Below are 19,105 nucleotides of genomic sequence, written 5' to 3'. Positions count from 1 at the left end.
TTTTTTTCTTCTTTTTTTCTCATCTTTAGAATCCTTGGCTCAAGAGTTGGAACTCGAGCGCAAAGTGCGACAACAGGCCGCCGAAGGCGAAGGCGTCAAAGGACCACTCCAGGATCGGTCCAATTATTACAAAAACTCTGTTCTTTACACCAGTGCCACTTAGTTCCAGCAATTATGGCTAATCTTTCCATCGCTCTCGAAATCACCACCACAAGCAGCAGCAGCAGCAGCAGTAGCACTCGTTCTTCTTTTTCTACTTCCACTTCTTTGGATGGGCCGGCAGCTCCTCTACCGGCAGGCAGGCACAACAACGCATAGCAACGCTCGCTGTTTGCCTGGCCTACTACCATCGGGTAATCGAATGTGCAGTTATACTAAAAGTAAAGGATACGAACGTGAACAAGCTATTTGATATCACACCGAGGAAGAGCAAGAAAAAATGATACACCGTGCAAATTGGAACACGTGCAGTCGAACGCGATCTGCACCGTTGGCGAACAAGGACACACAGATACACAGCTTTTTGATTTATATGTCCTTCTATCAGAGGAACAATACGACATTCGAACTGAAAATAAAAAGAAAAAAACAAGTTTTTAATGATAGACAAATCTGTACTTTAACCTGCAAAAAAATAATCAGAAGAAAAACTTAAATCAAACAAACAACAGTCAGCAAATGAATCCATTGTGAAATAGTATGCAGCAAGATCTCAACACAAAACAAACACACACACACATAGCTACACACAAACATATACTTTTAGTAAAATAATGGCTTTCACAGCTCATGGCAAACGTGGATCGAAAATCAGTATGTAATAATTTAGTTGTGGTCACTCGATGTTAAGTAGATAAAATGATGTAAATCAGTCGTGGAAATATTGAGCAAATTTAAAGCAGAAAAAAAAAGAAAGAAAAAAAAACAAGACAAAAGCGAAGCAAAATATTCTTAGTACAACTCTAACTTAGCACAAATGATTATTTAAATTACTTTGCCGTACTGGCAGTACACGAAGTGTTGTCAGCCATATATTTTTCTTCAATAAATTATTTGTAATTAAAATTAAACTTTCTTCGTTACAGTTGAAGCAAAACAACAAGCAGAATAAACCTTGCATGATCTTTCTCAAAACGAAACCGTACTGTACTTTGTAAATTAGTTACTGCTAGAAGTCATAATAACTAAAATGATAAATAAACAGAAACATATTTAACGCAAACTTAGCATTGTGAATATAAATGATAGTTTTTGTGTTTTTTGAAAGCAGATAAGGGTTAATTAGACACGTAAGCTCATTCACGAATGTCCGTTCATGTCACACAAACGCAAACACAGAGACACACATAGACATACACGCACACACTCGAAAAGTACTTAGTATTTTTCCAAGTTGATTTCTTCCAGATAAAATTGGAAATTTATCCAAATTGTTTTCTATTGAGCGAGTATTAAAAAAAACAGAGAGCACAATCTAGTGATAGTGATTGTGTTCAGCTCCATAATTAAATGAAAACTTCTAACATTGATGAGTATTACTAATATACTACTTTCCATTGGTTAAGTAGTTGGATTTTATTTTCTACTCGAGCACAAAAAAAAAACAATTTCATATCTCCATGAGTTTCTCTTCCGCATTTAAATGTGAACCAAAATAGAGCGAGCTAGCAGATCGTGACTTATTTATTATTGCTTTATGTATTTTATATTATTTCGAAGAAGCTAAAGCTGGTAAGCTGAGAGCATCACACAGACACAGGCGTTATTTATCAGAGGAAAGGAATAGAAGATAGCAACACATTGTATCTAAACGCATAAAATAATTAAACAAATAAGTACATATGACATATGACAGACATTCAAACCAATACGAAGAAAAAAGAGAAGAAAGGAAAGTAAGAAAGGGTAGGCATTTTTGGCTAAATAAACATAATTACAAGTGGAATGAAAAAGCTGCATGTTCAGTAGCAAAGCTAGGCGAATTTCGCGCCCAGCAGTATTCGTTAAATTATTCGCAACGAATAATTTGTCTGTTTTATTTAATTTTATCTTTTTGATACGTACTCTTAGGGGCTTATTGTTAAAACTGGTGAGCAGTCAAGTGCGAAAGCAAAAACAATACAACATGTCAACTTGGAATGGTCGAATGAAAAAAAAGGAGACACAGCAAGAAGTAATTTTTTTAAAAGGTAATAACTTATGATAAATTATGAGATACACAACAAGAAATGCTGTAATATTGAATGCTCTGTGCTATTAGAATGGTCAAATAAAATACCAAAAAATATCTACGTTTGTCGTTTCAAGCTCAACCGTTGGATATATCACAGCTTCTTATGAATAAAATTAGGTGACGCCCTTTTTTCTGATTGCTATAGAAACAAAAAACTTCCCTCCATACTCTCTTGTGCGATTTCCAGACATCTGAAATCTTTAAAGCATGCTACTTGTTTCGGTGTAATAATTTCGTGCAACATTCTTGTATGCAAGTACCACCCAACATCTTCGTTCCGTTTGCGCCAGCTAGCTGGCATCTCTATCTTATTTGCTTTGCTCCGTTAGGAGCTAACATCACTGCGGATCCGCAATTTGCGGGCCCCATTGACAGTTGCTATGTTATGCGTATGAAAAGTGGCGGTGATATGCTATCTCGTTTACACACACGCTGAGATGTTAGTCCTCGAAACATGGCGGGATGCCAGCTAGCTGGTTTGCGCCCCACAATTCAGTGGGTAAAATAGTCGAAGGGGTGTTTGATGTTAAGTCTGTTAAGTACAATCATTTTGTTGGTTTGTTTGCAACTATTTAACGAATTTTTTTGTATACTAAACAAAACAGATGTTGAATATCATTTTGACGAGCATTGTTTACTAGACGTTTCGGGCCGTGATTCTATTTCCTCTACTGAAAACTGGATAGCTCACACGTCGACTACTAATCTTCGCACCCCTCGGACTGTCAACAACCTCCGCGGAAAGCTGATTTTGATGGGTTGTCACAAAAACGTCACTGCGGCTTGATTTCTTCGTAAGAAGAAAAAAATGAAAAAAGTGGACAAGTATTGAAGTGATGTGACTTACGGTGGCACATCGGGGCTTTTTTCCTGGATTTTCTTCTCCGTGGAAAAACAATAAAACGTGCAACATGAACCGATCGGAGCTAATCTTTATCTGCTGTCTCTGTTCCTGCTTTGGCCTGCTGGTGGCCTTCCCGGAGCAGGGCAAATGGGACTTCGTGCTGTCGATGGTAAGTTGTTGCGGTGTGAATCGATCATTAATTTCGGTGCCACAAACAAACACGTCTGCAAATTTCGTTGCCTGGCTTGAGTCAACATACGCAGTTATTTATGTTATAAGTACCGGTTAATAGTCATCGTCGGCACCTACTTATGGCAAGGTGAGCTAGAACTCATCATTGCGAAGGCTTCTATTTGTTTGTGGGTGACTCATATTAGCAATGGTGTTTTTTTTTTCTACTTGCTATCACAATCGCTCGAGCTTTGATTAATCGATACTTCATTTGTTTGCTTGTCAGGATGGTCGTTACATGCCGATTCCGAAGTCGGTCTTTGCTGGCTTCAAAATCTATACGCAGAGTAAGTTTTTGTTGTTGCTTTTTTCAACTTAGAATATTTATTATCGTTTAATGTTGCAGTTAACTGCGAACCGGAAGACAAACAATTACCATCAATACCGCTGAAAATTTCTTGGGATTTACTGGAGCTAAAATGTTGGGAGGAATACGTTCGGAATGTAAGAAAATTACTTCACGATTTTTAAATTCTGTATTAACTGACTTATTTTTTACTGCAGTCCTACAATCCACAGTACGAAGCATTCTTCTCATCGCCAAACCAGTCGAAGGTCAGTGCGGGTCCCTACGAGGAGAAATGTACCCGGGGAGGGCACATTAGTTTGCCGGAGCTAAAGCTGAAGGAACCCAGCGTGAAGTCGAAGGAACCAGTCGAACAAGCGGATATTAATGGAAAGTCTCGTCGAGAAACGGTACGCTCTGCTTCTTACCTAAGTGTCTGCCCCTTTTATTATCTCAAAATTATTCTTCTAGCAGGGAGTAACTGAACCGAAGCCGATTTTCACCATCACCAAAGATGGGTTGTACATTTTCATACTCAGAATTGAGTCGGATGTAAAATTTCAGGCTCGTGTTCATGTGGAGATGAAATCCGACAGGGGTTATCTATCTGCGGTGGATTGGCCACTTTTGCCGGTAAGATTCATGTTTTTATTTGCCTTCATTTTGAATCATTGCTGGACTTAAAGATAATTTGCTTCCACCGAAGAATACGATTAGAGAGTACAGACGGCCATATTTGTTTTGAGTCATTTAAGTATATTTGAAGTTTGATAGAGTTCAGTTCGGCTTGGTATTACTGACAATATAGAGTAACAAATTTTGAAGGCTGCATATAGAGCTGAGGCTTTATTTTTCTTATCTGATAACTCAGACAGACAGAATATACTTTAATCGATTTATTGAAGAGTGTTTTTACACTATGATTATTTGCTGCACATAGTATTTTGCTGAACTTTATTCTACTGTACTATACTTGCTAGTCTTTACATGTTTCAAGGATTCAACACCTTTCATTTTTCTCGATTCATTTTTGTGACAATTCCTTGATGCTTTATGGCACAAAAGATTGTAATGATAAAAAAAGAAATATAAATCAATCAAAAATTTTTCGCAACTGTGTAACAACAGTGTAACAAGATTGCACAGTTCCACTCATATTAGGTAATAGGCTCTTTCCCAGATGCCGGAAGCTGTCACTTTGGATTTAAAAATAGCGTTTGTGTTCGATTATCGGCTGTGATTACGAAAATACCCATATTGGGTAGCTTTTGGCCATTTTCAGTTTTCCGAGAACCGAAAGATGCCATTTTAGAATTCAAAATGGCGCCTGGGGTCGAATTCCGGCCTCCGGATTTAATCTCAGTTTAGAAAAAACCAAAGTTGGATGGTATTCGTGTTTTCAGCTCTGATAAATCGAAACTTGAAGCGTTTAAAACATTGCTCAAGAGATAACGTGTGAAATTATAATTTGTTGACGCGTTGCTCATTCTTCAATCGGTTACTGCGGAAACGGTAGAAATTCGTTGAAAATTAACCGAGTTATAAGTATTTTACGTTCACCAAAACTTGTGTTCGAAAATGTCCGTTTTTCAATGCCTTAAGGTTTATTGAAGTGAAGACGATATTTCCGACAAGAATTTAATCGGCTTCGGTGAAGCTGCTTCGGAATACTTTCCGTTCACACCTTGGAAACTCTATAATACTACACTAAAGCAGCAGCAAGAAATCGCTTCTGAATCTGAATGGAGGGCTTAGCCGAATTGTTGAATCGATTCAATGGATACCTTTTATGAAGGGCAATTTCACTTTAAACTTCATTGAAAATGGTTTCGAGGAGGAGTTATATGCGAATGAAAACCTAGGACTGGTATGCTAATAATTGAGATGTAGTACATCCAGAGAACAAAAAAAAATGGAGGTCGTGTGGAACAAGCCCTAATTTTTTATGGGCCATTCTTGAAGAGCATACTAAAATGGACTCATTCCCGTAAACGCAAGAAAACACCCAAATTTTACATAGCACTGTTTTACAAATAGCGGTAGCGAAGGACAGAGCTCTACGTCAAAAAATACAAGTGGTGTGTTTTTTTTTATTCCTTTAGTGGATGAAGCCAACTATTTATATTGCCCTTCTTTGTCATTATTTCAACGATTTTTTTTTACATTTTAAATTTCTTTTTTCTTAATTCTTAGACCGTTTTAAAAAATATTCCAAGCTATTGAAATTTTGGATTGTATTTTGCCTTTTTCTCGAAAATTTAGTTAATCTTTTGTCTTACTCTTCTTTGTAATTCGAAGGTGTTTTTGGAAATTTGGTTCTACTTTTGCTAACCTTTATACAATTCCCGTCACTCAAACTTTCACAAGATCAAATCTAAAATTTCTGTTGCAATTGTGGCTTACCGGAGCTTTGATCAAATCTTAAAATTTTTCAGGATTCATCATATTTTACCAGATTTTACTTTGAATTTAACATATTTTTTTTCCCGCATCAGCGGTTTTCGTACCGAGGTAAATCCAAGTTATCCCAGGAAAGCCCTCAAAAGTATACCGGACGAATTTGCGTTGGATACTAGATTCCCTAGTCTTATTAAGCGGCACGAATTTCACGTTTGCATTAAAAATTATTTTTTTTGGATGGTGATAAAGAGAAACTAAGGCAGATAATTGAAATCACCTGTGAACATCTAAGAGCCCCCACCGTATATGCGTGTCGAGGTTTAGGGGGAATTCTTCAACTACAGTTTAATAATTACCTACGCACCGACAAACTACAAATCTGATGACGTCGAAGAAAAGTTCTATGAAGCTGGAACGAACCTATGACAAGTGCCCTAAACATGACGTAAAAGTCGTCAACGGAGATGCAAACGTGCACGTTGGGAAGGAGGAATTCTTTCGTCCGGTCATTGGAGGCTGATATACTTTGCCACGGCCACCAGCAAGGAAATGTTAACTCACTAGCAATATTTCATGCAAAGGTGTTCTTTGATTTATCAGCTATCATCCAATTATTTTCTCTCGCGTACAAATTTTCCATAGTAACGTCGCTGATTGTTTCTCGTTTCTAAGAGCTCCGAATACCATAGAAGTAGACTGAATGATTCAAACACGATAATATTCATTGTATCCAAGTTCACTTGCATTCAACAGTATCACAAGAACCTTCGAGAGATTATCGCCAGTGATACAAAATTATGAATCCAAATGAACGTTTGATTGCGTTCAACTGTTTGCTTGCCGAAGCAAATAGGTATCATTAATGCTTACGTAAAATGTAGCATGGTGCATTAGCATGTAATATTTGAAATCACCTAGAATCATCGAGGTATATCGAGGTATATCACGGTGAAAGCACGACGTGGACTAGCCGAATTCCGCCTACAAGCAACCAACATTTGAAAAAATCGTTGCCACCGCCCGAGTGCAATCGTTTACGATTCTTTCGCGAAACACTCGCTATATGTAGCTCGCTCCGCGTAAAGCAGGCAATACTGAAACAAAATCATCAAAAAAAAGCCACCATATATTTTTTTCCTCTAAATTATCTCTTGCATGCGTGAGAATGTGTAATTTTTAATAACAATAGTTTGCTAGGATTGAAAGCTTATGAATAGCACGTTCAGAAATGATACCCGAATGATTGTTATGCGATACGATTTTTTCCATCTTTGGCCACGATACGATTTTTTCCATCCTTGGCCAGGCGGATGTAGCTTCTATTTTCCAAATTCGAATCCAAATGGTATCCAAACAGAGAAGCCTGCTCCTAAATCGATTACGTAGCGATTGATGGTCTGTAGTTTTTGGATGTTATTGATGTTAGGTCGAACTTATTTTGCACTCCGGAACATACGTAAGCACACCTGGAGACACCCAAATGGAGAGGTCTGCTCCCAGATCGACCATGTCCTGATAGATGGTCGGCATTTTTCAGACGTTACAGACGTCAGGTCGTTCAGAGGACCAAACGTTGACTCGGATCATTATCTCGTGGTATCCAAGATTCGCGCCCGGTTGTCAAACGTGTTAAAATCCAGGACGACAAGGAGGATACAGTTGAACATCCAGCGGCTATCAACTGGAGAAGTGGCTACAGAGTACCTGCGGAAGGTTGATGAGCGGATCGAGGATCAAGTTGGAGGTAGCCTGAATGAACAGTGGAGGCATATCCACAGTGCAATCAGCACCACAGCGGGAGAAGTGTTGGGTACATCTGCGACAGCCACGTCCAATGAGTGGTTTGACGCTGAGCGCCAGCGAGCGACGGATGAAAAGAACCGCGCCAGAGTTCACATGTTAGCCACGGCTGTGACTCTTCAGAGCGTAGGAAGATACCGGGGAGCTAGAGCTGCTGAAAAAAGACTCCATCGCCGGACGAAACGACAGCATTGGGAGCGGATTCTTGCGGAGGCGGAAAGTTGCTTCTCTAGGCACGATGAAGCTATTACAAGAAGATAAATGGAATCAGGAACCGGAACGTGTCAGCCCCTGTCATGTGCAATGATAGGGTGGGGAACCTGATTACCGATAGAACGGAAGTGGCCAGGCGTTGGAAGGAACACTTTAGTGTGCTGTTGAATGGTGAAGAAAACAGCGTAGTCGAAAGGAGCAGGATGGTGATTGAGGATGATGGCAAAGCTGTGGACCCACCATTCATGGACGAGGTTAAGAAAGCAATGAAAGAGCTGAAGAACTGCAAGGCAGCTGGTAAAGACGGCATTCCAGCCGAACTTTTTAAAGTCGGTGCTTTACACCGGATCATGCTGAGAGTGTGGTCCAATGAAGAATTGCCCTCGGACTGGTTGAAGGGTTTCATATGTCCAATCTACAAAAAAAGGCCACCGCCTGGACTGTAGTAATTGTTCCATAGTCTGAGGCCGTTGTCGGAGACCTTTGTTGTTGATTACCAATGTGGTTTTCGAGGGGGACACTCCACTACGGACCAAATGTTTACCCTGCCTCAGATCCTCGATAAATTACGAGAATTTAATCTGCAGACGCACCATCTGTTCGTTGACTTCAAGGCAGCGTACGATACAGTAAAGAGAAATGAGTTATGCGTTGGCGAATTATGGTCGAACATGGTTTCCCAACAAAACTAATTAGGCTGATACATGCCTTACCCTTGAAGGCTCCACATCATGCGTCAGGATAGCCAGTGAGATATCGGACTCTTTCGTGACGTTAGATGGTTTGAAGCAGGGAGACGGGCTGTCAAACTTATTGTTCAACATCGCATTGGAGGGTGTCATACGGAGGGCCGGCGTGCAAAGAAGCGGCACCATCATCACGAAGTCTCACATGCTTCTCGGTTTTGCAGACGATACCGACATCATTGGTATCAACCGTAGAGCGGTGGGAGAGGCGTTCGGATCTCTCGGGAGGGAAGCTGTGAGAGTAGGGCTCATCATTACCTCTGCCAAAACGAAATACATGGTGGCTGGTAGAGAGCGTGGGAGTCCGACGGATGTTGGTGCTGAGGTGGTGTTAGCTGAGGAAATTTTTGAAGTAGTCGACGAATTTATTTACCTGGTGACGTGACAACGAGGTTAGCCTGAGACAAAAAGGCGGATAGCAGCCGCAAACAGGGCCTTCTATGGATTGCGTAACCAGCTGAGGTCCCGTAGTCTGCAAACTCGTACTAAACTTGCACTCTACAAAACATGCTTGTCATTCTCCTCAGTATGTGGAAAGAGTGGAGAAAAAATTCACCGCGCTCTTCCCATTCAGTATGTGCCTGCGTGTAGCAAATTCTTTTACCACACCGCTTCTTTCTCCACTCCAAAGTGTCTCAACCAACTTACAGAGATACAAACACACTTCCAGCTCACCCCACATCTGATAGAAACAAGAGGGGTGAATCACTCTACAGAGAAAACTTAGAAGTACACCACAGTGTCCACTGGCGAGTAGTCTGGAAAGTGAAAAAAAACATACCGGGCAAAAGTGTAGTCCTCGTGTAGCTACACCGCGAAACGAATTCGACCAGAGTAAACTCGACCGGCACGAGCAACGCAGTCTATTTTTTTTCTTCCAATCTCTTTTCCTCATCTACCATGTTCAAGAAACAAACTGTAAAACGCACCGCAGATAGCTCTGCTGTGTAATCATTGTGCGTGATGTCCATACGTGTGAGAAAGTACATCATAGTTCATTGTCTCGCAAGAGAGAGATTTCAGATTTCACCGCGGTGCCTTCAGGAAGCTCACCAGATAAAAATCGTCTGTCGTTCTCTTCTAGCATGTGCGTTGGTTTGCTCTTTAGTGTGAGAGCAGTTGTTTTGGCAGTGCAAGATGTTCTCCTGCACTCTAGAGGTTTTCTGAGGAGAAAAGACAAGCATGCTATAAAACACTAATTTTTCCCGTGGACCTCTACGGCCATGAAGCAAGGAAGTTGAAAGGGGCTGATCGGCGAGCTCTTGGTTTTTTTTAGCGTAAAGTTCTAAGTTATGTCATGCGAGAGAGCCGCCAAAACTATATTCAGCAGAGAACCAGGAAAAAGCCATTGTCTCTGTTGGTGACAAGCAAGCCATGCACGGGTGAGTGGGGAAAATTTTTCATTTCTTAACAACCACTGAAACAAACTAGTTCATAAAATAAAAAGCTCTTCAAGATTTGTTCAAACTTTATTCGTCGAGTAAAAAATAGTTTGTGGTTCAGATTTCGTCCCCTTGTCCGGATCCTAACTGGTCGTGAAGTTGCCCCGTCAAAATAGTCTGTCGCAACATACTGGTTGCTGACAGTGGTCCTTCGAAACCGTAGGAATAGTCTCCAAAACCCTTCTGTAATATTATTACGAAATACCAACCCTTACACGAAACAACAATATACTACGAACTCCGGTAAGGCAAATTGAGTCATTTGAGCAGCCTTTCGTTGACCCTGAAGATATTTTTGGCGAGCAAAACGCTGCTGGTGGTGTCAACAACGAAGTCAACGATGTATCCGTAACGGTGCGAAATGAAGTTTTCATAAGTGGTGGTAGCAGGGTATCGCATAGAAGTAGAAGATCTTCAGCTACCAATGCAAGCCAAATCCGTGCCTTAGAACTCGTCGAGAAGTTAGAAGAAGAGGAATGGCATGTCTCTTTAGAGCAGGACCGTATAGTAGCAGAGCAGCGTTTGGAAGAGTTAAAAATTCAAAAGTAGCTAGAGCTTAAAAGCTAGCAGAAAAAGCTGAATTTTTCAGAAAGAAGCACAATTGAACAATCCAAATCAACGAGTTACGCTCCCGTTCCGATACTTCATGCTGAAGTTCACTACGGCGTGTTCATGACTGTCAAAACTGGGTGAACGCATTGGAAGAGTCCGAACATTATTCTGTTCACCTTAATCGTTCTATTCGTCCTGACCGTCCTGATTGTGCTGACTTCCCCGTTCGTCCTGAACGTCCTGGCCGTTCAGAGAATCTCCAATATGATGTAGCAGCCACCGGTACTAACGAGGTTCTATGCCAAGCTTTAAAGGCCCTCCAAAATCAGCATGTGAGAGATCTACTACAATTCACGGGAAACATCATGGATTGGCCAATGTTCGAAAACGAGTTTGGAACATCCACTGCGAAGTGCAAGCTGACAGTGTTTAAAGATCAAATCACAGACTGTTCCTAGACTTAAATCGCAAGGATGTGTGCTTTCTAGTCAGCTGGTGAAGGTGGCACAGGAGGAACTATTGGTGGAAGTAACGTCAACACACTTTTGGACGGATTTGAAAATTTGTTTTGCTTAGTTATGCACAAGAGCAGTGCTGATAAAAGTAATTCTCCCCAGCAAAATTCTCCGAAAATTACAGCCAATCATTTTCAATTTTCACTTCCAATGATCGCAGCACTCTTTCAGATACACTAGATTTTCGTCCTAGTAACGTGCTGTTATGCTCAAATGAAATAGATCGCGCGCATCGTTCACGGTTATGGAATAAAATTTGACGACAAATCCAACCAAATGATCTTCACTTCAAAGCGAAAAAGAAAAACAAACAGTCCACTCAACCAAACGAACCTTATTGAAACACTTTTTCATTGACACTGACCAATGCCTTGACAATCTTCGTTGACTGATAAACTGATTTTGTTGTCTTGCTTCCATCGCATGAAATATAATGAGGTGTTTTGACAGTTCACTTCCATGCAAAAAACGGGAAGGGAGAACTCTGAAAGGATTGTAAAAAAATAACGTTTATGGATCCTTTTTTTCGCTTTCACTCAAGAGTGTCAACAAATATCAACCCTGCAGTGAGAGAAAAGCTGAACGCCTACGTTGGATCTCGAATTGGCAACATAAGGAAAATGGACACAATACGGCAATGTGGAATTGGATTCCATCCAATTGGAACGTTGCAGATTTACCTACAAAGTCAAAGTCAAATTTTGTAAGTATTGAAGAATGGCTGAGTGGATCAGGTTTTTTGAAGCATGACCGAAGCGAGTGGCCGAGTCAAGACTGCGTTGCGATGTCAATGAGCGAAGGTGTGAATTATCATGATGAATTTCAAGATGAAGAAGAAACAGTATGCTTTCAAATCATTGAGCAAATTGTGGATTTACCTGATATTGCTAGATTTTCGGACTACAATCGTTTAATAAGATCGACAGCTTATTATTTAAAGATGAGAAAGATTGTTGGCCTTCCCAAAAAGAATAAACCCAAGAAGTTTTCAATCAACGGAGGAGGTGAAAAACCTGTGGTATAAAAAAGTGCAAATGGATACATTCCACGACGAGGTCCACAATTTAAGGACAACCGGTTATGTGAAAAGGTCAAGTCGATTGTTCACGTACTCCCCCATATTGGTCAATGGAGTCATAAGAATGAAAGGCCGCATTCAAGATCTGGACAAACCGTTCAATGTCAACAATCCTGTTATTTTACCGAACAATCATAATTTCACCAACTTGTTGATACGTACGTTCCACAATGCAAATGCTCATCAAGGACTCATCGAAAACCGATTTTTAAGGTCCGTTCTCAAATTAAAAAATTTAGACAAACATGCGTGAGATGCAGAGAGTTACGTGCCAAACCAGGCGTGGCCCAGATGGGTAACTTGCCACCGGAGCGGACAACTTCGTCCATTTTGTTTTACTCATACAGGGATCGATTATTTTGGACCTTTAACCGTAGAAGTTGGACGACGACCTGAGAAACGCTGGGTTGGGCGTATTCATGAGTCGGGCAGTGCACCTGGAAGTGGTTCTGGATACTGGATACGAGCAGCTGCATGATGGCAATTAGATGTTTTATGGCGATCCATGGAGTTCCAAAAAAGATTGTATCTGACAACGTGACCAATTTTACCGGAGCAAACCAAGAATTGAAAAAGCCGGTGTAAGAGCTTGACGAGAATCAAATAGAGGAAACATTGAGCGTGAGAGGAGTAGAATGGTCATTTATACCACCTGGAACGCCTCATTTTGGCGGGTGCTGGGACCGTTCTGATTTAGTTCTACTAACAACACTATGCGAGGTAATGAATCTTATCAATAATCGACCATTGACGCATGTATCGGATGATCCTCACGATGCTGAACTTTCGACGCCAAATATGCTGCTACTAGAAAGAAACAACCACATGCAATACGATCACGATTTTGATGAGAGTTCTTCACTGTGATTACAGAATGCAGTTTCTGTGATGGTTTGAGGGACAGTTTGCAAGCGAGCTAAGCTTGAAATTTGACAGCAGTGAACCCTCTCTGTCGCAATACCTTCAATGAGAATTACACAAATTACACAGAAATTAAATGTGTGATATTTACATATCATTTTGGAATTAGATTATTTCTCTTATTGTCTATTAATTAAATGTTTTTGGCATCAGAACAACTTTTATTGTCACGTAAAGAACCCTCACGCTATGCAAATCTGAATGAACTGATCAAACGGCGATTTTCCCCATAAAGTAAACTAAAAATCTATCCTTCCTTCTCTTGTTTTACAGTTCTACGGCACGATGTGTCTGGTGTACGTGGTTCTCGGCATAATCTGGCTTACAGTGTCGTTTCTGCAGTGGCGTGATCTGCTACGCATTCAGTTCTGGATCGGCGGAGTCATCCTGCTGGGCATGCTGGAGAAGGCCATGTTCTACGAAGAATATCAGAACATCAACTCGACCGGAGTGTCAGTCAAAGGAATGGTCCTGTTTGCCGAGTGGGTTTCCTGTGGAAAGCGAACACTGGCCCGGATGTTAGTGATAATCGTTTCACTTGGATTTGGAATTGTGAAGTAGGATTCTTTTCTCCATAGTATTTTAGAATTACTAACCTCAACGTTGTTTTTCGTTAGACCTCGCTTGGGGCCAATGCTGCATCGTGTTGTTGGAACTGGTGCACTGTACTTAGTGCTTGCCTGTGTCGAAAGCTTCCTACGAATAATGCACACCAAAAACGACCAGCTGCTAGTGGCTAGCATTCCGTTAGCCGTACTAGATTCAGCCATTTGTTGGTGGATTTTCACGTCGCTCGTGCAGACCACCAGAACATTGCGGTTGCGAAGGTATCTTTATATCAAGTACACTATGAGAGCTAGTAATCCAAACTTTTAATTTCAGAAACATGGTCAAACTATCGCTGTACCGACACTTTACAAACACGCTGATCTTCGCGGTGCTGGCGTCGGTTATATTTATGCTGTACTCGATCAAAGCGCACCGGCTTACCGAGTGCCTATCGGACTGGAAGGAGCTGTGGGTAGATGACGCCTTTTGGCATGTTCTGTTCTCCACGCTGCTGCTCGTAATTATGATTCTATGGCGACCAACTAACAACAACCAACGGTATGCATTCACGCCACTGCTGGACAACCCCGAGGATGAAGATGATGGTGAGTTCGTAGCGAAATTTAAAACAATAACATACACTAATAACCAAATCAAATTATTCAGATGAGGAAGAGCAGTTTGTGTCCGATGCGTACGGTGTCAAGATGCGGGGAGCGCGCAGTGCATCGCCGAAACCGAACGCAAAAAGTCCGACCACCGAGGAGGATGACCTCAAGTGGGTGGAGGAAAATATACCGGCCGCGATTGCCGAGGCTGCCCTGCCGGTACTTGATTCGGACGAGGAGATCGTCAACACCAAGTTTGAGGTGTCGAAAATGCAATAAGGCGGAGCAATCGCCGCGCGCCGTTTAGAGCAAATATGAACTTTCTTCCGCAGAGACTGCACAGACTGTTGGACCGAAACTTCTCCTTTTTAGCGGTAGGTTTTAGTGGATGGCTTTTAACCAGTAGCAGACAGGATAGACAAAAAGAAAGAAAAGCAAACGCGCTAGTCAAAGTGTGGGAAACGAAAATTATTAGGTTTGAATTTATTTTTCACTTTGGTATTCAATTTCGTGCATCTACGTTCGTCCAGATTAGTATTTCTCCTAACATTTCCTTTTGTTTTTAGTACATTATCGAACGTGAACTTCTTGCCGAGTGAAGCCTAAGAGAAGTAACTGCTGTTTACCGCGTCAGTCGCTAATGATGTTAGAGCCTAGTTGTAGTTTAATTCAGTCGAGATTCCGACTGAAGCTGATTCGCAGTACTATTCCTATCCATTTCAATTAGGATACTTGCAAACTTAACGACTGGTTGGGTGTTTAACCAATAGTGGACCTAGGATAGCGGTGAAGTGCAAGAAGCTTAAAGTCTTGTATCGATGAATTTAATTAGACAAAAGCAGAACTATTGTATGCCGTGAGGATGAAAAAAAAAAAAACGGTTAACTTTATGACATACCTTACTGCTTACAGTTTTAGAGCAGTTTGTTTAAAATATATAAATAGAGTTTCATTTCTCCTGTATATAGCAAACCGGATACGTCGTAGTGATCAGTATGAATAAAATGAACAAATAAAGGCGTATTAGAAATTTTGTAGTCCGAAGCTGCATAGAATTGAACAGTTCAAGTTAGGTGAGAAAAGCCTCGATTTTTATTGAATCAAAGGATCCTTCAGTACGCAGTCTATTTAGGTAGAAATTCAGCTTTAGGTACGCAGCTTATTATGGTTAAGTTACAGAAGTTGTGCATGCAAGATTGCATGAAAGAAATTTTCCACGAAAGCTTCGATGCTCTGCCATGCAAGTTAAGGTGAAAATCCATTTGTATCCTCGAGGAGACCTGAGGATATCTTTCGATACGAACCTCATCGGATCGTGTCGAATATCAGCAACCGAAGGTTACCAACATTTCAATTGTTAACGGACGAAAGATTTCAAGAAGGAGCTATTAGTTCTGGTGTGGACTGCTTGGTAAGTAAACGGTATTCTGATCGTAAAAATTTAAGATTATAAAAAAAAATGTTTATAATCTTATATTTTGTATTGTTATATTCAATTCACACAACATAAAACGCGACGCGTCTCGGGGCAAAACACTAATGGTTCTTACAAACGGAAAAAGGGTGTTAAAATTACCGTTTGAGTCGATCGGTGTCGGGCACGATATTGCTATTCCTTTGGTTCTGATGAAAAAAAAAAAAAAACTGGTACTTCGTCCGATGGACTGCGCCTTCAAACTACAGTACACCACAAAAACGTTCAAACACGGAGGTCTAGGGGTGCCTCTTCTGGTACGGAGTTGATCCTCTGTACTGGATCAACAAGATGAGCGAAGGCTCAGATATTATAAGACGTTATGCTACCGTACGAGGAGCGGGAGATGCCGTTAAAACGGCAATTCATGCAAGACAACGGTTTCAAACACATTACCCTAACTAGGAAGAAATGGTTTACTGATTAAAAGTCAACTTCATAAGATGGCTGGTTGCCCTAGGAGGGACGTGAAAATTGTCATCGGCGACATGAATGCTCAGGTAGAACGAGAGATAATGTACAGACCTTCACGCCTTATGGAACGACAATAGTCAATGCTACATAAATTATGCAGCTTACATGGAATGGTAGGTCGAACCAGCACCCCTATCCCGCAAAGATATCCACAAAGCCACATGGAGATCACCTGACCAACGTACAGAAAACCAAATCGAGCAATCGGGACTCATGGGGTCCCACGCCACCACAGACCAGATCTATGCACTGTGGCAAGTACTCCAGAACCACGCACCACCTATTCATCGACTCCAAAGCGGCGTATGACAATAATGACAAATAATGCTCGAACACGGGTTCCCGGACAAAATTACGCGATTGGCCAGAGCGACATTGAATAAGGTAATGTGTACAGTGCAAGTTTTGAGGACGCTCTAGAGTCCTTTAGAATCTCAAAGAGGGTTGTGGCGCAGGGTGATGGAACTGCTGTTCAACATTGTCATGAGGGTGTTCTTGGAAGAGCGGGGATAGACGCGAGTGGTACGATCTTCAGGAAATCTGGCCAGTAACTTGTCTTCACCGACGACATTGACATTGACAGCAGCGTCCAATCGGGTCGGACTAGTCTTGAACACGTATAAGACAAAATACATGAAAAATAGAGGCTCGAGGCGGTAGATGAGTTTGTGGGTTTGGGCTCACTAGTGACCGCCGACAACGACACTAGCAGAGAGGCGAAAAGACGCATTAAGGCCGGAAATCGCGTCAACTTTAGACTGCGGAAAACAGTTGACCATCTACAAAACATTTATTATACCGGTAGTCGTCTATGGCCATGAAATATAGACCTTGCTCGTGGAGGCCCAGTGCACAGTGGTCCAGAAAGACAATTTAGGCGGACATGAGCTTTTCGATGCAAATTTGAGGTTTAAGAGATATAGTTGCTTCAGAGAAGTTGTTTATTATAGTTTATAGTACCTTATTTTGGTATCAACGTAAAATAAGGTGGTCCTAAAATCAGCGAACTAGAAACACTAACTTTTTTATTTAAAAAGATAATTATACGCGGCCTTCGACTAAGTTGTAGCAGAAGAAATTCTTAGCAACTTTGCCATAAAAAGTTTTTTTGTGTCTCTAAATTTGAGCGATTTAGAGACACTTTTTTAGGGTGGTGCCAAAAAAAATAGTTTTTTCGCTCTATTTTTTTCAGTTCGAATTTTTCAGCAATGCTGTCTTCGAAAAAGTTTTAGACTCTTTTGAAGGCAACTTTTAATGTAAAAAGGTCGTGAATATCTTTTGTTGGTAAAAAGTTACAAGCATTTCTATTTTCAAAATACGCCATTTTCAAAAATCGATAACTCCTGTGGTCGCACTTGTAAACAATATTTTACGATACCATTTTAAAGAGCAAACATTGATTTTTACAATATGCAAAAACTGGACACATGTTATTTTTTTATTTGGAATAAACTGAATTTTAAACTCTCCTGTTTTCCAGTTAAAATGAATGACAATTTAGGCGGACATGAGCTTTTCGAAGCCATTTTGAGGTTTTAGAGACATAGTTGCTTCTGAGAAGTTGTTTGTTATAGTTGGGACCTTATTTTGGTATCAACGTAAAATAGGGTGGTCCCAAAATCAACAAATTAGAAAAAGTAACTTTTACATTTGAAGAGATAATTATACGCGTCCTTTAGTTAGTAAGCGACAAACAATAAGATAGCACCACAAACACCATGACAAGCATAAATTTATTATTGAAACATAATGTTATCTGAAAACTCATTGAATACCATGAATTTTGTTCTGCGGGTAGTTGATCAAATACTTAGTTTTGTTAAATAAAAACATGAATGATTCTTCGTTTTAAAACTGAACCGGGTATTTTTTTCACCATTGGGCTCGAAATTTCCCTTGTTTAATTTTGTAAAATAACTCTACATCAGTTGAATTATGAGCCACAACCGAGGGTTTATGTCGAAAATACTAGAGACACTCTGAGCTAAAGCGTTGCCGAAAAATGTTCGCTTTTTTTACAAACACCAAATAAATAAATTGTTTCTTTGGGCACCACCCTAAAAAAATTGGTAAAATGTCTCTAAATCGCTCAAATTTAGAGATACGAAAAAAATTTTCGGCAAAGTCGCCTTGAATTTCTTCTGCTACAACTTTGTCCAGTGCTGAGAATATTCACTGTCATGATATTCAAAAGCAGCGATTTTCAGCCGTCTTCATATTGATAATCATACTACCCATGCGACCGTTGATATTCACGATACCAAACAACCGATGAATACCGACAAGATAAACTTTAACACTCGTGTTGACATTTTTAATCGTCAAAAATGAAAATCATATCGAAATAGTGAAAATCAAAATTACCCTTATTCGGCCATTTATACTGTACTGGGCAGTGTACAGCGTCTGAACAGATTTGCACTACTTGGATTGATAATCACCGAAGCTTCTTTGAATATCATTACTAGGCCTTTGATATTCATTCTACTGTTCTGTCATTGAATATGAGAAACGATATTCATGCATCGTCGCAATGAACATAGGTTACTGATTTGCATTAGAAAATCTGCTGACACTGTGATTAATTCAATTCATCTACTCATGAATAAACATTGATATTCTAAGGCACTGACTTTGTCAAAGGACGCGTATAATTATCTCTTCAAATGTAAAAGTTATTTTTTCTAATTCGTTGATTTTGGGACCACCCTATTTTACGTTGATACCAAAATAAGGTCC

The 19,105-nt window shown here is 40.4% G+C and overlaps 2 protein-coding genes across 12 annotated transcripts in view; both read left to right on the top strand.

The window, feature by feature from the left end:
• Window positions 1–2,291, top strand: part of LOC129727289 (dachshund homolog 2) — a 109,991-nt gene extending 107,700 nt beyond the window's left edge. For all 9 annotated transcript variants that reach the window (XM_055684971.1, XM_055684973.1, XM_055684969.1 and 6 more), the window contains one exon: window positions 30–2,291. In XM_055684971.1, coding sequence (XP_055540946.1) covers window positions 30–163 — 134 coding nt within the window. In that variant the 3' untranslated portion in view covers window positions 164–2,291. The remainder of the gene's footprint in view (window positions 1–29) is intronic.
• Window positions 2,292–2,998: 707 nt separating this feature from the next.
• Window positions 2,999–15,435, top strand: LOC129731238 (transmembrane protein 87A). Of its 3 annotated transcripts, XR_008728986.1 has the most exons (10): window positions 2,999–3,246; window positions 3,535–3,595; window positions 3,655–3,752; window positions 3,813–4,004; window positions 4,066–4,227; window positions 13,535–13,818; window positions 13,879–14,088; window positions 14,144–14,415; window positions 14,477–14,893; window positions 14,985–15,435. XR_008728986.1 is itself a non-coding variant. In XM_055691077.1 (9 exons), the coding sequence occupies exons 1-9, from the start codon at window positions 3,145–3,147 to the stop codon at window positions 14,695–14,697; spliced, it is 1,599 nt and encodes a 532-aa protein (XP_055547052.1). In that variant the 5' UTR covers window positions 2,999–3,144; the 3' UTR covers window positions 14,698–15,435. The 3 variants fall into 3 exon arrangements, 2 of the variants coding, with proteins under 2 accessions (XP_055547052.1, XP_055547050.1); XM_055691077.1 differs by having other exon boundaries at window positions 4,069–4,227; window positions 14,477–15,435; XM_055691075.1 differs by having other exon boundaries at window positions 14,477–15,435.
• The last annotated feature ends 3,670 nt before the right edge of the window (window positions 15,436–19,105 follow it).

Source organism: Wyeomyia smithii, chromosome 3 (genome assembly GCF_029784165.1).
Source record: "Wyeomyia smithii strain HCP4-BCI-WySm-NY-G18 chromosome 3, ASM2978416v1, whole genome shotgun sequence".
NCBI classification, from domain to species: Eukaryota; Metazoa; Arthropoda; class Insecta; order Diptera; family Culicidae; genus Wyeomyia; species Wyeomyia smithii.
The sequence above is the reverse complement of the archived record's forward strand: the minus strand, read 5'-3'. Positions and strand labels throughout refer to the sequence as shown.